Source organism: Lutzomyia longipalpis, chromosome 4, assembly GCF_024334085.1.
Source record: "Lutzomyia longipalpis isolate SR_M1_2022 chromosome 4, ASM2433408v1".
NCBI classification, from domain to species: domain Eukaryota; kingdom Metazoa; phylum Arthropoda; class Insecta; order Diptera; family Psychodidae; genus Lutzomyia; species Lutzomyia longipalpis.
The window spans coordinates 3,725,158-3,741,515 of NC_074710.1; the positions used below are offsets into that span (position 1 = coordinate 3,725,158).

The 16,358-nt window shown below is 33.2% G+C and overlaps 4 protein-coding genes across 4 annotated transcripts in view; all 4 read left to right on the top strand.

The window, feature by feature from the left end:
* Positions 1 to 16,358, top strand: part of LOC129795731 (40S ribosomal protein S10b-like) — a 575,051-nt gene that overhangs the window by 311,891 nt on the left and 246,802 nt on the right. The window lies entirely within an intron of this gene.
* On the top strand, positions 1,260 to 1,849 carry LOC129794442 (gustatory receptor for bitter taste 66a-like). Its single transcript, XM_055835194.1, has 2 exons — positions 1,260 to 1,628; positions 1,700 to 1,849. Exons 1-2 carry the CDS (start codon positions 1,260 to 1,262, stop codon positions 1,847 to 1,849), a joined length of 519 nt encoding a protein of 172 aa, XP_055691169.1.
* LOC129794443 (gustatory receptor for bitter taste 66a-like) lies at positions 3,630 to 4,078 on the top strand. Its single transcript, XM_055835195.1, has 2 exons — positions 3,630 to 3,857; positions 3,929 to 4,078. Exons 1-2 carry the CDS (start codon positions 3,630 to 3,632, stop codon positions 4,076 to 4,078), a joined length of 378 nt encoding a protein of 125 aa, XP_055691170.1.
* LOC129794444 (luciferin sulfotransferase-like) lies at positions 6,409 to 6,866 on the top strand. Its single transcript, XM_055835196.1, has 2 exons — positions 6,409 to 6,565; positions 6,643 to 6,866. Exons 1-2 carry the CDS (start codon positions 6,409 to 6,411, stop codon positions 6,864 to 6,866), a joined length of 381 nt encoding a protein of 126 aa, XP_055691171.1.

Consider the following 16,358-nt stretch of genomic DNA (forward strand, 5'->3'; position numbering starts at 1 on the left):
CAACTATCTACCTATGCGGTATGATAAAATGTGGACTTATTGATTTAGAGACAGAGAGAAAGTATACTTGATTCAATGAACATTAAGATGATAAGAGGGGTTGATTAGTTTTTAATTTAGAGACTACTTTATTTGAACTTCAGCCCAATATAAATATATTCCTCGTCCTAGTAAAATAAGGAAAATTAATCAAATTAGTTTAACTTCGATGAAATAAAATGTGTTATACGTTTGGGTATCGCGCATGATCGCGAAAATGTTAAATTTTTCTTTTGTAAATTTTCTTCCGATTTTTTTACATTTCGCACATTTACTTTAATTTTTGTTTAGATTTATCGTATCTCCCAATTTTTAATTTGGAAAATTGATAATCTGTGAAGACTTTTCTTGTTATGATAAGCCCAAAATTAATTGATTTAGATAAGTATCTTCAACCATTATTTTTTTATGAGAGATTATCGATTATGTGGCTAGAATTTTTCTTTTCATATACAGAGAGTGAATATAAAGTCAGTTTTGTGAACATGCAGAAGGAAAAGAAAGTGGCTGAAAATGAAGAATATTTCCCACCATTTTTTACAAAATCTCTAAAATTAGCTGGATTTTTTATTTTTGCATACAACATCATTGCAGGACATATCTTTGGAATACTTGTATTCAGATATAATGTATCATCTGGGAGACACACATTGAGTCCAATAACACGGATATGGTCCTTCTGTGTAACAATCTTCTTCACCCTTTTCTATCCTTACGCGCTGTCCCACCTAAATTTTCTCACTGGTCCGATTCATTTGAAAACAACAGCCGAAATAGTGACCATTATTCAAGTTCTCATGAACTACTGGTCCATTTTGTTAGTGTATATCATGCACATCATACGAACTAATAGACTTAAAAAGCTTCTCAATGAGAATGAAAATCTTCACTCTACTCTACATCCATACTTCACTGAAGATTCATTAAAATTTATTTGGCATCTTATCCTACATTTCTACCGAAAATCAATCTTTGTAGCTACTTTTGGTTTAACATCTGGCCTCCTGTTTGTAAGAGAAACAACAAAAATGCTCGATACTTTGACGATTTTTTATGCCTCATTTGCCTTTTTCATTCCGTATTGCATCCAAACAGTGGCTGCCAACTTTTTCTACTTGGGAGTTTTACGAACTGAAATGTATTTTAAAGTTATCAACCAAACTATTGAGAAATCTAGCGTGAAAGTTAATAAGAATCAAACGAAAAGTAAATTTCAAAAAATGAAAAACTTCTGTGATGAGAGCGATTTGCTAGATTTGCTATGTATCTGCCACTATAGGACATGCAAATTAATGAAAAGTTTGAATTCAATCTATGCCATTCAGATGCTAATCTTCGTGATAATTGCCTTCATGAACTCAATGTCTCAGCTATTCTACCTCTATGTGGCCATTAGGGAGAGCTATCGAAATGAGATCAAAGCCAATTGGAGTATCTACATCTACAGCCTCCTCTATGCCTACTTCCAGTACATGGATCTCTTCTTTCATGCAAAATCCGCAAAGTCGGCGATGAAGGAGAGCCGGAGAACAGGAAGGCTGCTACATAAATTCCCAACAGTTCACGTGGATGGACGCCTCAAGAAATCCGTGAGTTTAAATGGCCAAAATTGCATTTGGCACGAGAGTAGTTATTCCACAATTGCCTTTGTTGCTTTCAGGTGGACATTTTCTCCATTCAGGTTGTCCAGAATAAATTGGATATTACGATTTGTGGCATGTTCCCGCTGGACTACACCCTGATTGCCTCAAGTCTCAGCTCCATTTTGAGTTTCCTCGTCATTATGATCCAATTCGACTTGGCAGTGTGAGGCTCTATCTTATTGTTTCTCTATAGCCTCATATTGAAAGAAGTATAATCTGCTAAATGTTTTTCTTTAATTTTATTTGTCTGATTTTTATTATAACCACCCTTCTGTATGATATTATTCTATATATACATATTTCCTTTTTTATGAATAAATTCTTTCTTTTTTTTTGTTTAAAAAATCTTTGAGTTTAGAGAAATATACTTCTGAAATACCTAAATATAAAATAAATGATTTATGTATGTAAAGATATGCACAACAAAACTCTCTTTACTGAACAAATGTTTGAAAAACATTTTTTAATCACAAAAACATGAGACCCGAAGACCTTAGGGAGGGGTGGGAGAAAAAAAAACAAAAACATGATTTCTAAGAGAGTTTATTACCTTCTTTTTTTTCTAAAAAAAAAAAAACAAAAAAAACTTATTTATTAACTTTACATTGTACTATACAACCAGAGCCTAGTACTCCTTATATATTAAGATTAAGATTACGAAGATTCCCTGTATGTTTTATGTAAAAAAAAAATTAATAAATTAGTTTAAACTCCGTAAAATAAAACATGTTATGTTTGGGTATGCGCATAATCCAGTGAATGCGAAAGGGTTTTTTTATTTGTAAATTTTCTTGATATTTTTCTCATTTATCCCAGTTTTCACAATTTGCACATTTAATATATTAATATAATAAAATGTACATTTACTTAATAATTGTTTAGACTTATTGTAAAAGTTGGAAAAATTGAAAATCTGTTACGATTTTTCTTCCTTTTATGATGAACCCCAACATTAATTGATACAGATAAGTATCTTCAACTATGTACTTAATAAAATTTGATGAGAAAATATCGATTGTATGACTGAAAGTTTTCTTCTTTCTCAAACAGAGTGACTAAAAGCTCGGTGCGAACATGCAGAAAAACAATAGATACGGCGCAAATCGACATTTCCCATCATTTTTTACGAAATCTCTGAAAGTTGCAGCATTTATCGTTTTTGCATTCAACCTAATTGTTGGGCATATCTTTGGAGTTCTTGTGTTTAAATATAATCCAGCAACTGGAACGCACACATTAAGCCCTATAACACGGATTTGGTCCTCTTGTGTTATAATCTTTGTCTTCGTTTTCTACCCTTATGCGCTGTTCCACCTCCAACACTTCAGTGGTTCGATTCATTTGAAATCTACGGCCGAAATAGTGACCATTATTCAAGTTCTCATAAACTTTTTGTCCATTGTATTGGTGTACATCATTCACATCGTACGAACTAAGAGACTTCAAAAGCTTCTCAACCAAAATGAAGATCTTCACGCGGCTTTACTTCCACACTTCACAGATGATGCAGTGAAAAATGTTTGGTATCTTATCCTGCAGTTTTTCAGGAAATCAGTCATAATATCTATATCCGGTTTAACAACTGGCCTCTTGTTTGTTAGAGAAACCACAAAGATGCTCGATAGTATGACGATTTTTTATGCCTCATTTGCCTTCTTCGTTCCATACTGCATCCAAACTGTTGCTGCAAACTTCTTCTTCTTGGGAGTTCTACGGACTGAGATGTATTTCAAGGTTATCAATCAAACCATTGAGAGATCTATTGTGAAAATAAGGAAAATTCAAGGGAAAAGTAAATTCCAACAAATGCAAAAATTCTGTGATGAGAGCGATTTGCTAGATTTGCTATGTATCTGCCACTATAGGACATGCAAATTAATGAAAAAATTAAATTCAGTCTACGCCATTCAGATGTTAATCTTCGTGATAATTGCCTTCATGAACTCAATGTCTCAGCTATTCTACCTCTATGTGGCCATTAGGGAGAGCTATCGAAATGAGATCAAAGCCAATTGGAGTATCTACATCTACAGCCTCCTCTATGCCTACTTCCAGTACATGGATCTCTTCTTTCACGCAAAATCCTCCACAGAGGCGATGAAGGAGTGCCGGAGAACGGGCAGGCTGCTGCATAGATTCCCAACAGTTCACGTGGATGGACGCCTCAAGAAATCCGTGAGTTTAAATTGAGCTGCATTCGGTACGAGAGTACGTAGACATTCCACAATTGCCTTTGTTGCTTTCAGGTGGACATTTTCTCCATTCAGGTTGTTCAGAATAAATTGGATATTACAATTTGTGGCATGTTCCCGCTGGACTCCACCCTGATTGCCTCAAGTGTGAGCTCCATTTTGAGTTTCCTCATCATTATGATCCAATTCGACTTGGCAGTGTGAGGTTCTAGTCTCTCACAGTAATATCATTGAACAGAATGTAATCATTTCAGTGTTTTTCTTTAATTAATTTGTGTGGTTTTATAAAAATCTAATTTTTCTGTATATTTTGTTTACTTTCTTACTTTTATGATTAAATCAGTTTTGCTTAAAAAAATCTTACAATTTTTAAAATAATTTAACTGACTCATATTGTTTTTTAGATTAATTCAGGTGTTGGATGCATTACTAGAACTTTTTCAATCTGCTATATTTTCTTTTCACTCAATAACTTTTGCTCTTATTATTTATTTGTTTGTTTTATTTTGATTGTTTCATACCTTTGGCCGAATAATTGTGCCATTTTTGATCATTTTAATCGGTTTTATATTCTTTAATTGATTTTTTTCATTTGAGCCTAAAAGTTATATTTATTATAACCAATTATATGTGATATTTTCTGTTAAAATGCCTTTCAGCTGATCACTTCAGTAATTTTAACTAAAGTTTTTCTTTAAGAGTGACTAACTACCTTTATACTTAGGTGAAGGAATGCTAATAATTCATTTTCCATATATGGTACAATTATGTGCAACATTCCGGTATTTCCCTCAAAACTTTCCATTGTGATTCACAGGGAAACTCACCTAATACAATATATTTTAAACTAATTTCCAACTTTGCTATTTGAGGAGTTATGTTGAAGCATATAGAATAACTTTTCAGTTTAACCGTCTTTCACAGAAGAACGTTAATAATGTAAACAGAATCCACTTTAGAGAAATGCTCAACACATACGGAAAATATTACACAAAAAAGTACATACACAGATATAGCTGAGTGATACTTTGGACGGAGTGAAAGTTTCCATCTAACGCTTTTGATATTAAATTTTACCCCCAAAAAGCTATGAAAATGTTGGAAAAGTTACAAATGAAAAAAATAATGTAGAACATGCAAAGTTTTCCCAACATGAAACAATCACACAGCTTGACTTTGATTTGAGAGCTTTTCCCACTCAACCTACTTATTAGTTTTGTATATGAGAAAATTTTCTTCTCATGAAAACTTGAACTTCTTGAGCAAATAATATAAAAGGAAAATATTTTAAAATATGTATTGCAATATTTATGTACATCGGGGAAATTCAATAAAAATTGATAAAGAAAATAAACATTTTTAACATTTAAATATTCTCTTTTTATTTTAAATTATATTAAACATGAGATAACTTAATATTTTCTACAATAAAATATGTTATGTCCGTCACAAAAAAAACATTAAAGTGAAGTCATTTTTTAGAGTTTATGTCGCAATACATTATGCAAAGTTTCTAATTAGTTTATTAGCAAGAAATGGACTCGTTGTTAATCAACATTTCTTTTGCGAACTATACAACATTTTTGCCAGTAAAACCGCGTTTAATTATTATTTTTAGAGGTACTATCAGTGAATATATAGCAGAGAATAAAAGTGAAACTGTCAGTGAGTTACCTGTAGGTAAAGAGCGTATACTTTAAATTTTAAAATATCCAAAGAGTGTATAATACTTCAAAGATTGTGCAATTTAGAGTGAAAAGAAAATGTCTTTGAGATTTGAAAAAATTCCAACTGGACCTCTAACGAGGGAAGCTGAGTACTTTGGAGCCCCAGAGTTTTCCAGAGTTCATCATACTCCACATCCTGATCTCCCAATCTCCAAAAATTGGGGTCCTTGGTCATTTTTTATTACGTCACAGCACGAAGGAAGTGTGGAGGAAATTAATAATTTTGTAATTAGACCAGATGATGTGTGGGTTGTGGGTTTTCCAAAGACTGGAACAACATGGACTCAGGAGATGGTTTGGCAAATTTGCAATGATCTTGATTTTGAGAGAGGAAAATCAATTGATCTGCAAAAAAGGTCACCATTCTTTGAGTAAGTACATACATACAAATACATCTTGGTCATGGCGTTGATCTTGTTTTCTTTTCCTTCCCCAGGATAGGTACAGTTTTTAATTTTTGTAGCAACACCCAATCCATGACTGAATTGGAAGCATTATCCTCACCACGAATCATTAAATCACATCTTCCAGCTCCTCTTTTACCAAAAGGCATTTGGACGGTTAAACCGAGGATCATCTATATTGCTCGAAATACTAAGGATACGGCCATTTCTAACTATCACATGCACAGAAATGTTGTTGGGTACAGAGGAAATTTCAATGATTACATTGAGGCTTTTCTTAAAGATTCTGGTATGGATTTTTCCACTATAAGAACATTCTTTAAAAAAAAATGTTTTTATATCTTCTTTTTTTTCTTAAGTTGTTTTCGCACCTATTGAGGGTCATATAACTGACTACTGGAACATGCGGAATGAAAGCAACATTCTCTTTCTAACGTACGAAGATATGAAAAGAGATCTCAAGGAGGCTATTCGAAAGACATCAAAATTCCTCGGAAAAATCTACAACGATGATCAAATTAATGCCCTCGAAGATCACCTTTCTTTTAAGAAAATGGCCGGTAAGTTGTATTTGTCAGTGGTTAAGTATAGGTAATTTTGAAATACTCACAAGTAATTCTTTTTACTTAATTTTCAGTTAACAAAAGCGTTAATTTTGAAACCCATCTTATTGAGTATTCCACTATAACGAATTCCGATAGAGATATGGAATTCAAATTCATGAGAAAGGGAAAAGTCGGTTCTTACAACGAAGAAATGACTCCAGAAATGATTGAAAAGTTCGATAAGAAAATTCGGGAATGGCATTCCCAATACAAAGCAGCTCCAGAGTTGCTTGATATCTTTTTAGGCAAACCATAGAATTTTTAATTAAGTAAATAAATCGTGTTTGAAAATGTATAAAAAAAATACATAAATTGGACAAACGTGCTAAAAATTTATCTAGAAAATCTTCAAAAAATTTCCCCTAGATGTGTGGATGCGTGCCAATTGGAGGCGGACTTAGGAGTCTAGCGTTCGCAGAAGATTTATGACTATCTGTGTGTGAATTGTGTTTGAATGCTTAATTTATCTACTCTACAATTACACATGGGGATGATTTTTTTTAATTGCGCAACCCTTTCGTTTTAATTATTACCTCTGGGAGTAGAAAATAAATTCCCCTGAACTCCATATAACTATTTCTAATTCCAAACACGAAAAATTGATGGGAGAATAGTTTATGGAGGAGGTGGCTAAATTCAATGTTCAATTTACTTGAAATTAATTCTTAACTCACACCAATGTGTAAATGGCATTCTGATGTACAAAATTGATGAAAAAGAAAGTAATTCAATTCGGAAAACTCCATGAATTTTATATAAAAGTACAAATATTAAATTTCCCTTTTTTTTAACAAGCAGCGTAAAAAATTCTTTCTGTTTCCCCAATAAAAATAATGATTTCAGTTCTACAGTAAAATTAAAAGTTATTCAATATGAACATTAAATGGTGGACAAAATGTTAAATGGAAAAAAAAATCTCTCGCAGTATTGCAAAACGTGCCATTATAAAATAAAATTGTTGCTGCAGAATATTTGCATTGTTTTTTGTGGGGGTGGGCCTGTCATACATACAAATGGGGTTGAATATGAGAAAATCCTTTTTTCGCAAAAATTCACATGAATATAGCAATTACTATTTTATCCCAATTTTCCATATCGCAATATTTAACAGCAAACTTCGTGCATATCATGGGGATATGTAGTGCCTGTACTATGAATTATTAAACGTATGTATGTATTTTTTATCGTGTCACATGCATCCCCCATATACGACGTTTGAATCCACACACTGAGTATGAGCTCAAGTGGCATTGATGGGGTCACGATATAATCAACGTGGTACCTCTTTGTTGACAATTCAATGTTTGATCCATAGAATGGAGCAAAAGTGGCATTTGGTCTGGGCAAACACAACGTGATTCTTCTTTTAACCAAAACCCATCCACGTTGGGTCTTTCGAAGCGAGAGCGCCGATTAAAATATAATCTGCGCTTCCACGTATTTTCCACCGTGTCCTTTTGCTTTTCAAAAGCTCCTCCCCGACCTCCTATACACAGTGCGGTCGAGTTCAATTTTGCATGTTTGCTTTTCCCCAACGAATATACATAGCATGGAGAAAAGCCCCGCGCGCCCAGGGAAATCTGTTGAGAGCAATTGCAGTTCAGAGGGCCTTCAAAAGAAACATTGACCATCGATGGGCACCGAAGGGGACGTCAAAGAGCTTATCGTGTTTGCTTTAAATGCACTTTTGGGCTTATTTTATACACCCACATTTTACCCTATTGCACCTTGCAATAGGATTCGTCAATAACCCCAAAAGTTTGTCTACACAGAGTTCTATGAATCCTTTTAACACTCACAGAAGCCTCACTACAGAGAAATAGGCTTGATAAAATAATTTATTTGCCCAAAGTGTTCTAATGGAAGTAACTTGCAGTGAAAATTGACTTTTAGAATTACGGATTTATTTGAAAATGTTTAGCAATGAATTTAAATTAAAATATCCTGCAAATGAATACCCTTTTGAGAGCCTTGAGAAAACTTCTAACATTAGTAAAAGTAACATACCTCAATGGAAGATTCTTTGAGATATTTTCTATATAACATCCGGGGGAAAAACAATGAAGGGAAACAGCATACAGCGGAAATACTCCTGAATGGGGGAAAAATTAAATTTTCAAAAGTCGCAATGAACAAGGAACGATAAATTTATTTGATGTACGAGTTATGCATTTTTTGCACTCATTCTTACCCCCCTTTTATGTTACTCTCTATCTCTCCCGCATCACCATCCCCCACACCCTCTATGAAACATCTAGCAGTGTAAAGAATATGGAGGAGAGTTGGGGTAAATTTACTGTTTGCAAGTTGCACTCTGTGTGACCAAATAATGTTTCAAAAGGGAAGTCCAGGAAAGTTTTGCTCGGAGTGAAAAGTTTCTGCATGTTGTGTTTTTAGTAAATTTTTCACGTGATTGTATTTTATATTTTTCCTCTTCAATTTTTACCCACTCTCACCCGCCCTCTGAAGTGCGCTTTCCGGTTTGCTAAAGACGTAAAGTTCCATCCAAGCAGGAGTGAGAACCAGACTCTTGGGTGCTTATCAGAAAGTTTCCATATAAATTAATATTATATAGCAATTTTTGTATGAAAACTATTTTCTCAGACATACAATGTGATTTATATTAATTTAGAATGTCATCCCTTCTGTATTTGTTGTATAGTCAATTTGCAGGGGAATGATTATATGTGGCGCCATCTTGTTGGGAAATCATTGACACGGGCTTTTTGACATTATTGGGAGTTTGACATTTTTTACAGAATTGATTTCTTTATTGATCTTTGAGGCTTTTCTTCCACTTCTCCGATAAATTAAAACTTTTTTTTTAAACTTTCGAAAAGCTTTACAGTTTTTGACTATTAAAAAAATCTTTTTTTTTTTCAATAATCTATGGAAAAACTAAAATTAATGAAATTACAATTGAAGAAGTTGAAAAATTCGAAATGTTTCAAGAATTTCTATGAAATATTGCAAATTCTAAACACGTCTAATTCAATTTTGTTTTACTTTTCTAGCTTCTAATTTAAAAAAAAATTTCATTGGTTGAGATTACCAGAAATGTCTTACTAGTACATACCAGAGAGGAATTCCGCAGTTCATTTCTTTGGAGAAACAAACAAAAAAATACTTTAAAAAATTCTCAATATTTATAAAATAAATGCTATCTTCTCTTATTTGTCAAACTAAATGCGAAATAATACCTAATAAAATTGCAGTGTTTTCTTGAATGTTTCAACGCACCCAACCATCTTCAAATCATTTTCTCGCTTTTTTGAAGTTGCATATTTTTCCAAGCTTCTTGAGAATGGCTTTTACTCATAGTATTTATTCATTATCCTCTTTGGATTAAATTCCAAGGATTTGTATTTTGTTGTCCACAATGAGTATTTAAGTACCTAAATACTTTTGTTTTGCAATAACAAGAAAAATTATGTTGTACGAATACTGTATGTATGTAAAAGACAATTAATTTCACTAAATTGTATAGCCAAGATTTTTTTTATAAACTTTTCTTAAAAAATTATGTTTCAAATAGGGGAGAGGGCGTGTTTTTTACATTCTTTGACTATATGTTGTATTGTATATCTTTCCATGATATTTCCTTTTCTTTTCAATGGAAAATAAAAATAGTTTGAAAGGCTTTTTTTTTGTTTTTCTTTCACAAAATTTTATTTATTTGGCGAAAATATTCTAATGAGGACATACAGCAGGAATAAAACTGAGTAGATTCCTTTAATTTCTATACGTATGACAGAAAAAATAGGTAGGTCCACTTGAATTTAGCACCAAAATGAAATCTAAAAAAAGGACATAAAGCTCATTATATTTTAAATTTGAATGCTGAAAATCAGAATTGGGTGGGGGTTAGAGTGTAGCTGAATTCCTGAAATAACTCCCGAAACCTGAGTATTTGCAGACTCCTCTATGACGTCCTATTTGTCTCTTCATAAAAATTGAATGAGAAACAAGAGCAGGAGTTTGGGAGTGGTGCTCAACAGGGTAAATATATCGCATTTCCTCGTGTACACCACGAGTACACTTGGCGAGTGGAATTGCAATTTCTCTCCTGGTTCCGTGTGTACAACGAGGAAAAGCTCTGAAAAACGAGAAAATTGCAATGAAAACAAAGGGAATGCCAAAATTGAATTGTATATGTGAGAGAAAATTCTTTATATAGTTGCATCATACATTTTCGCTTTGCAAAACTATACTAGAATATTTGATTACTAACACACACAGGCGCCTCTCTCACCATACGTACAATATATTCCACATTTGCTCATATTTGCAACGAAATCTTCAATTGAATTTTGTGATTTTTCACATGAAAATTGCAAAAGGGAGACCTTTTTTTTCTAACTTATCCATCAGTGGAAAATGCAATTTAGCGTATACGAGAATTTTCCGTAAAGAAATAAACATTACTTTTGTATTATTTGATGGCGCACAAGGTACGTTTGAGTAGTAATTTTGTGACGGATATGATTGCAAAGTGATTCGCTTTTTGATCTTATGAGAATGTGCAGCACTGCAGTATTTATTTCATTTCTGTGTGAGAAGTCAGATAATTTATCAGAGAATGCAACGAAGGGGAGAAAGCATTAGCGGAATGCTCGATAAGATTTTTTCCTTCAGCTTATTTATGCGTCGAAATTGATACATTGGGGAACGTGGCCCAATTGCGACCGCCGCCCAATTGCGACCTCCCCTTTTTCTCGTAAATGACGAAATTCACTTAATACTAATTCATTTAATATTTCCCAACATTCGTGTAAGAAGTATGGATCCTCGAAGGAAGCAGTGGATACATAGTTTTTTCATAATATTCACCGCTATAACTAGGAGACATCTTTTAAAACTTCTCTCTCCGACTAAACTTCCATGCTGTATGCCTTCTAGACGTGGAGTTGGGTCGGCGACTCCGCTGGACCCTGAATCAGTTGTTGGGTGAGTACAGGTGTGGCTCAATAGGCCTACTTTGGGACTCCGGTAGGTAGGTGCGTCGAGAAGAAGAAGAGCTGCCCGTACGCGTTGCTTCATCGAGTTTCCTTGCGAGTTTCCTGATAGAATGCGATAATTTGATGAATGTTGTGATTGACAGAGAGCTCCAAGGAATCAATAATTACTTACAGGTATTTCTTCCCGATGAAATTCAGCGATATCCGGCGCACCTCGTGGTACTAATTGACGGTCGGAATGGATTTACGAGAGAATCTGATTTCCAGCATCCTGTTGGGCTGATTGAGTACAAGATCATATGCACCGACGGAGATTTCTTTTAATATTTAAAAGAAATCAATAAAGCGTCCCGGTGTGACAATAACAATTTCACAACACGATCAAGGTCACATGCATGCCCAAAGCGTGGGGCACCACCAAAAACTCACGTATTCCGGACGTACGGTATAAACGCGAACACAAAAATGAAAACAGAAACATTTATTTTGAGGTTAAAATATCAAATTGAATTTATAATGTTGAACTACTCGCGGCGCCACCTGTTCATTCAATGGCTTCTATAGAAAATTATGAGAAATTGTATGGAAAATATTAAATCGCATTTTGTGGAAATAGCAACCACATAAGCGCAGTTTTCGTCCAAGGAAACATGATTTCTTTTAATTTTTGCTATCGAATGGTGCAAAATTTAGCCGTCTAGGAATTTGTGTAAGCTTTTCCGCCATTTTTGGCTAATTTTCCTGGCCTATAAAGGAAAGTGTTTAAGTTTAAAAATTCAAGAAATTCAGTTTATTCAGTCTCTTCGGGGGGAGTTCACAATGTTTGGTTCAAATAGACCGAAATCGGTTAAGCAGAACAAGAGATATAGCTTTTAAAATCTCAACACATTCAATTTTATTGATTTTTATTGGATCAAAAATTTTCCACCACCATTTTGGTAATGTGGGTGGTCTGAAACGTACTCATACCATGTTTGAGTCCGATCTGAGGTGATTACAATACTATTAGAATATTTACGAAATGGAAAACCAACTAATTTGCAATAGAGCTTGCCTCTAATCCAAAATCGCAGCGGGTTTTATAAAATAAAATTTACGTGAAACGTCTGAAGTTCCACGAAAACTTATATAATTATTTAATTAATATCCAACCAAGAGGCAAAATGTTTCGTATAACAATAAATTTGTGTCTGCAGCAGCAGCGACAGGGAGGAGAGTATAGAAATCAGACCATTTTGCAAATCAATAAATCACAAATTTCAATCTGTTTGCTGCATTTTTTCGCGTGTTCCTTGCGCTCATATACAAGCAAAGCATATTTTGCACAAGAGCACCGTCGCGGATCACGTCTAGCCATTTGAACGCGGGGTTTCATGCAGGAGGATTCCATTCTCACGTGCAATTCGCTCCCACCTTCTGCCACTGACACCCGCGTGCCTAGACAAAAATATATAGCTTCACCGGAGCCAATATTGTGTATACAAAATGTCTGAAATATCATTTTGCCAGCCCCATTGTGCGGAGGGAAGCTGGCTCTATATGCGAAGGAAATAAAATACATTTTGATGTGGGTTCGCACCACCGTCACTTTTATTATATTATTAAAATTTTTATATTCGAGTAGTGCGAGCGATATTGGTTAAGGGCCACACCATATATCCACTCACCCAATAAAACTATTATTATATTCAGTGAGAATATTGCTCTTTTTTCTTGGTCTGTGTCAGCCTTTTTCCGCAGCATTCATTCTCGTGTGAGTTGCCTTCGAGAACTACATATCGCTGATTCTCAAAAGTTGCCAATTTTGCAATGCGATTTATATAATTCTTCTCATTTCTTTTTATTTTGAGAATTCGAGTAAAATTTATTCTTATTAAATGACAGAAATGTTTTTTTTTTTAAATTATAAGGTATTAGAAAAAACAGTTATAATTATTCTCTTCAAAATAAATCAAATATTCTAAATATTCTACAAAAATTCCGAGTATTGACAAAAGAATAAAAAAATCTTAATATTCTCAAAAGAATACATAGAATATTCCGAATATTTTTTAAGGATATAAAGATCCTAAATATTCTCCAAGAAGTATGCTAAATATTTTCAAAATCAAAAGTATATATGTACTAAATATTTTCAGGAAAATACGAAGATTTTGAAAATTCTCAAAGATCTGTAAATATTACGAATATTATTAAAAGAATTAGAAATGTTAGAAGGAATAGAAATGTTTAAAATTTTCTACAAAATTTGTGAATATTTTAAATATATTCCAAGTATTACTAATATTCCGAATATTTGTTTTTTATTAATCCTAACCCACCCTAAGGTCCTTGGGTCTACTGACCCATGTAGGACCGCCAGCACCAATTATTTATAAAAAATACAAAAATAAAATATTTTAAATGTACCTACAAAATTTTAGAATTTGTTTGGTCTTCTTTTAAATACATATTAAGAAAACAGAATATTCAAATTATATTTCGAATTATTTAGAAAAGTCGGCAAGTAAAAGGAATACTAAAATATATTCTCAAAATATTATGAAAATTTATAATATTAGATATTAAAAGGAATACTACTAATTCTAATATTTTTTTAAATCATAATGAGTTATCTAAATATTTTAAAAGTGTTACATAAATATTTTAAATAGAATATCACATAATTTCTGTTTTTATCTTACGTATTCGGAATATTCCCAAAATATTCGGAAAAAAAATATTTTACGTATTTTCTAAAATAATGCTATAAATAAATTAAGACATTCGGTACATTTTTAAATGCTTATTAGTTGATGTTCCACTTCGTGGTCAACACCAATTTTAGTTCTATAATCTAAATAAAGTTTGGCTCTCAATTTTATAAAAAAAAACATTCCCATTCTACTCAACTTTGATGACATTTCAGGATTAATTTGAATATACGCTCTAAAATATATTTAATTCAAGTTATTTATTTAAATAATTTCTTAGCTTCATTTTTTAGTCTTTCAAAATTTTAGTATTTTTTTTTTACAATATACATTCCCAGAGCTTTAAAAGCTTCAGCGAAAGTTGAGCAAGCACTTGGGGCACAAAAAAAGTGAATGTATTCATGTGTCAGGGGACAAAGAATAATGCTATGGCGTGTATGCAAATGATAAAAAGGGATTCACGTGCTCACAATTTGAGAATTCTTGATACAATGCCAATTCTTGGCTTTTATGTCTTTTCCGCGCGCACATTATATATTTTATTGCTCGGAACAGGTAGAATCATAAATTTTCGCCGTCATTTTGATGAAAATTATAAATTTATGGATGAACACAAAATTAATTTCGATGCATAAAAGTTTCTCTCTTTTCCACTAAAAAGGGAAGTTTTTGTTGTTACTTTTGCGTTCTTCCCGTATTATGTACATACATATATACTTTTAATTCTATATGGAAAAGGAGCTTTATGTTCTTTCTTGGAATAAGTAGAGAGACAAAGTTTGGGAAATGGAACTTTCAATTACGACAAAACACTGACAAGCTGGATAAGGATGGTAATTCGGTTAGTAGCATTGTCTATTTTGGGTGGATCTCCGTGGACAACTTTTTGTGTTTCTTGATGGCTAAAGAAGTTTCTTCCTCTTCGGCATATTCTTCCTTCAGCTATTGTAGCTCCCGCAAGAATCATCCAATGATTCTTATTTGGAGCATGAGCGCGGAGTGCTGCGAAACGATGTATTTTTGTTTGGAAAAACTTATCAACAATGACACAGAGTAAATTTCCAGAATATAAATTAATTCGAGCGAATAGCTAGACAGCGCGAAAAGGGAGACGAAGCATAAAATATGCTTCATCCATCTGCTAAAAATCGAACTAAAACGCGCGGGGACCATTTAATAAAATCCCCGCGCGGCTTTTTTTGTACGTCTGGCGACTTCTGCACAGCAGATTGCCATATTAATTCCCCTATGTTGGGATCCCCGCAACCAAAATAAAAAAAAAATATTTATAATTTGATTTATGCCCCAGCTATGATATTATGGAATGCAGAAAAGATGTTCATGCCGCCGTGGATGAAATAATCGCGAAGTGCCTTTTTGCCCCCAAAAATCATAATATAAAACTTTTCGTGATGGTGTACGCGTCATGGGATGGATTCAACCATTTCACATGTTACATATGGGGGGAATATATCAAAAACCATGCCAGGGCGCGCAGAGTTTTTGCTCCAATGCCGAAAAATGCGAAATATTATAAATCATCAGAAAATCAAATCAAAACTATAATTTTAATTTTGACTTTTGGGTTTTTTTTTCTTTGCCTCAAACTTCGCTCAGTCTGCATACATTTCTATAACCAATTTGTGAGTCAGATCTCGGTTAAACTAAAGTGAAAGAGGGAGGATTCTTTAGCGATGATTTCTCTTTAAAAAAAATCAGAAAAACTTAGTTTTTTTCAATGTTTATTATTTTATTTAAATTGAGAAAATTTAGCAAAATTTTTAATTGATTAGTCGCTCAGATTTAGCGCACTTTAAGTGATGAAACTGAGAGGCTTTTATTGTAATTTAAGACTTTTATTTCCATTGTTTAAGCAAAGAAGTGACAGGTAGTAATGACGCTAAGATTGTACAATAGTTCAATACAGCTTCTCTACTTTTTTTTTAATTGTCGCTCAGTTTAATCGCATTATTCGTGACTTAATGCGCGCATTAAAATATTGCTGACTTGGGCTAAATCGCAGCAAATTTTCAACTCATTGTCAGTAAAGGTTTTATTATATAGAAACTAATTCGTATTTTTTTTTTGTACAGATAG

Coding starts and splice junctions, on each gene's coding strand:
- LOC129794442 (XM_055835194.1), top strand. CDS start 1,260: ATGAAAAACTTCTGTGATGAGAGCGATTTGCTAGATTTGCTATGTATC. Junction 1,629..1,699: donor ATGGACGCCTCAAGAAATCC/GTGAGTTTAAAT, acceptor TGTTGCTTTCAG/GTGGACATTTTCTCCATTCA.
- LOC129794443 (XM_055835195.1), top strand. CDS start 3,630: ATGTCTCAGCTATTCTACCTCTATGTGGCCATTAGGGAGAGCTATCGA. Junction 3,858..3,928: donor ATGGACGCCTCAAGAAATCC/GTGAGTTTAAAT, acceptor TGTTGCTTTCAG/GTGGACATTTTCTCCATTCA.
- LOC129794444 (XM_055835196.1), top strand. CDS start 6,409: ATGCGGAATGAAAGCAACATTCTCTTTCTAACGTACGAAGATATGAAA. Junction 6,566..6,642: donor TTCTTTTAAGAAAATGGCCG/GTAAGTTGTATT, acceptor CTTAATTTTCAG/TTAACAAAAGCGTTAATTTT.